This window comes from Fulmarus glacialis, unplaced genomic scaffold, assembly GCF_000690835.1.
Source record: "Fulmarus glacialis isolate BGI_N327 unplaced genomic scaffold, ASM69083v1 scaffold17070, whole genome shotgun sequence".
NCBI classification, from domain to species: domain Eukaryota; kingdom Metazoa; phylum Chordata; class Aves; order Procellariiformes; family Procellariidae; genus Fulmarus; species Fulmarus glacialis.
In genome coordinates this window covers 18,085-20,379 of record NW_009188634.1, presented here as the reverse complement: position 1 = coordinate 20,379, position 2,295 = coordinate 18,085, and the positions used below count along the sequence as shown (strand labels likewise).

The 2,295-nt window shown below is 49.0% G+C and overlaps 1 protein-coding gene across 1 annotated transcript; it reads right to left on the bottom strand.

Annotated features, from left to right (window-relative positions):
* Positions 1–350: 350 nt before the first annotated feature.
* Positions 351–1,514, bottom strand: LOC104077963 (neuropeptide Y receptor type 2-like). Its single transcript, XM_009579393.1, has one exon. The coding sequence runs from the start codon at positions 1,512–1,514 to the stop codon at positions 351–353; it is 1,164 nt and encodes a 387-aa protein (XP_009577688.1).
* Positions 1,515–2,295: the final 781 nt, after the last annotated feature.

Genomic DNA, 2,295 nt, shown 5'->3' with positions numbered 1-2,295 from the left:
CTGCGTTTGTAATGTGTAATATATCAGGGGGTAAAAGGTTGAGCAGCCTACTTTGGCAAATGGAAAGAGCAAAAAGGGCGTATTTTACGGGCTAAATGAGAGCCTCCTCTGTGTGTGATTTTTCATGCTTCTGCATGTATAACTTGAATGCAGAGAAAGGAAAAATTCGTTTGTTTGCTCAGACAGAAATACACCAGATTTATTGTTTTGAAAGATACAGGGGAGTATTTCTATGTGGCTGTGGTAGCTATAATGTCCCACCAAACACAATGTCCCACCAAAAAAAGGCATTCGCCCAAGGATGTCTCTGGGCTTAGTCAGCCTCAGTCCTGGAGGTGGATGTCCCATCCCTAAACCTCTGCAGGCAGTGGTCCGTTGCCAGGAGTCTGTTTGATGCTCCCATTTAGGGTGTTGGCCCTGAAGATGTATGACCTACCTCTAACTGAGCCTTCGGTGTGGATGCTTTCTGGATTGTTCTGGCAACGGAAGAACATAAGGAAGCCATTCCGGTAGTTCTTGTTCATCCATCCATAGAGCAGGGGGTTGACAAATGTAGAGCACATGGCTCCGACATGGAAGACAGTGTAGAGGAGTTTGTACTCATGGAAGATAAGAACCAGATCAAGATCAATGGCCAGCTGGAATATGTGGAAGGGGAGCCAACAGACTGCGAATACCACAACTACCATCACTAGCATTTTGGTTGTCTTCCTCCTCCGGCACTGGTTTTCATTCCTCGAAGTGGGACTGACATGGTTTTTCAGCTTGAACCAGATCCTGGTATAGGCATAACAAATGATTGCAAGAGGAAGAACATACTGCAGGAGGAGCATGGACAGGCTGTAGATAGTGGCATCTCTGTTATTACCAGAAGGCCATTTTTCTGAGCAGACAGCCATTTTGAGGTTGATGGATGGGATTTCCTCATACCGGTACTCTCTGAAGATGGCCAGAGGACCTGCTAGGACAGCTGCTGCTAGCCACATGACAGCTATGATGGTGAAGCTGAGCCTCTTGGAAATCCTGCTGTCCAGGTGGAAAACAATACACCGGTACCTATCCAGGGCAATCACAGTTAGGGTGAGAGTGGACACATGGACACTCAGAGCTTGAGCATAAGGGACCAGATGACAAAGGACAGCTCCAAACTTCCACTCGTCCAGCAGCGTGTACACTAGGGTGAAAGGCAGACAGAGCGTGTCCACCATCAGATCTGCCAGGGCCAGGTTAGCTATGAAGAAGTTGGTGACAGTCCTCATGGTCTTGTACTTCACTATGATGTAGATGACCAAGGAGTTGCCGATGAACCCCAGCAGAATGATGAGGGAGTAGGCGGCAATCAGAACGACCTGGACGCCCGGGATCTTGGTGCTGTCCATCATAACACTGCGGGACCCAGAGAGATCCTGGCTAGGAGTGACAAAGTCCTTGGAGTGCCAGCCCTGTGGCAGATTCTCATCTAATGCCATCTTCTCCACAGTGAGGGTGCTGTTGGCTCCCTCCAGCGGTCCCATGCCTGGCCTGAGCCCTTCCGTCAGGAGGAGGAGGAGGTCTGGAACACAGACAGAGCAGAAGTGAGAGTACGGGCGACAGCAGAGCGTCTGCAAGAACTGAGACTCAAAGGGCATGCCTCACACAGCATTTTGGGCTAAACAGCAGCAGCAGTGACATCCTCCTTCCTTCTCCCTTGCCCCCATCCTTCCTCAGGCTGAATGGCCTTTCAGCTCTCTTACACCTCCTGTTGGAGCCTATGATCAGTTGAATGCCAATTCCCCAAGGAAAGGCCAGGGAAAAATGCAACTTTTCACACAAGTTTCTGAGATTCTGTTTATTTTAATTGAACAGGGAAAAACCCCTCAACCAGCCAGGGCCAGACTGGTAGGTCCTGAAAAGATCTCCTGCTCATGGAGCCCCTTCGCACACCGCCTCTCCTGCTTCTTCAGGCTAGGCTTTGCAACGTAGGGAAGTCGCTTCAAACAAGGCAAAAATTGGGGACCTCTTGGGGCTGACAGAAGAAATCAATGATGGTGTCAGTCATCTTTGATGAGATTTACTGGCCTACAGAAATGCCCCAAGTCCTAACTCCTTAAGAACTAGGAAAGGAGAAAAACAAGACACTCTCAAATTCAAGGTGTTCTCTACATCCCTGTAATGATTTATTTCTAGATTGTGCACCCGTTTTTTTCAGTTTCCTATTTCACACCTCTCCGGGTGAAAATATCTGTCACCCTGTCTCTGCACGAGTCTCCACCCCTGCTCCTGCTAGTGATGCTACCACCCAACTCAACCCAGTGT

Excerpts from the sequence above, each read along its gene's own strand:
- LOC104077963 (XM_009579393.1), bottom strand. The coding sequence starts at position 1,514 with ATGGGACCGCTGGAGGGAGCCAACAGCACCCTCACTGTGGAGAAGATG.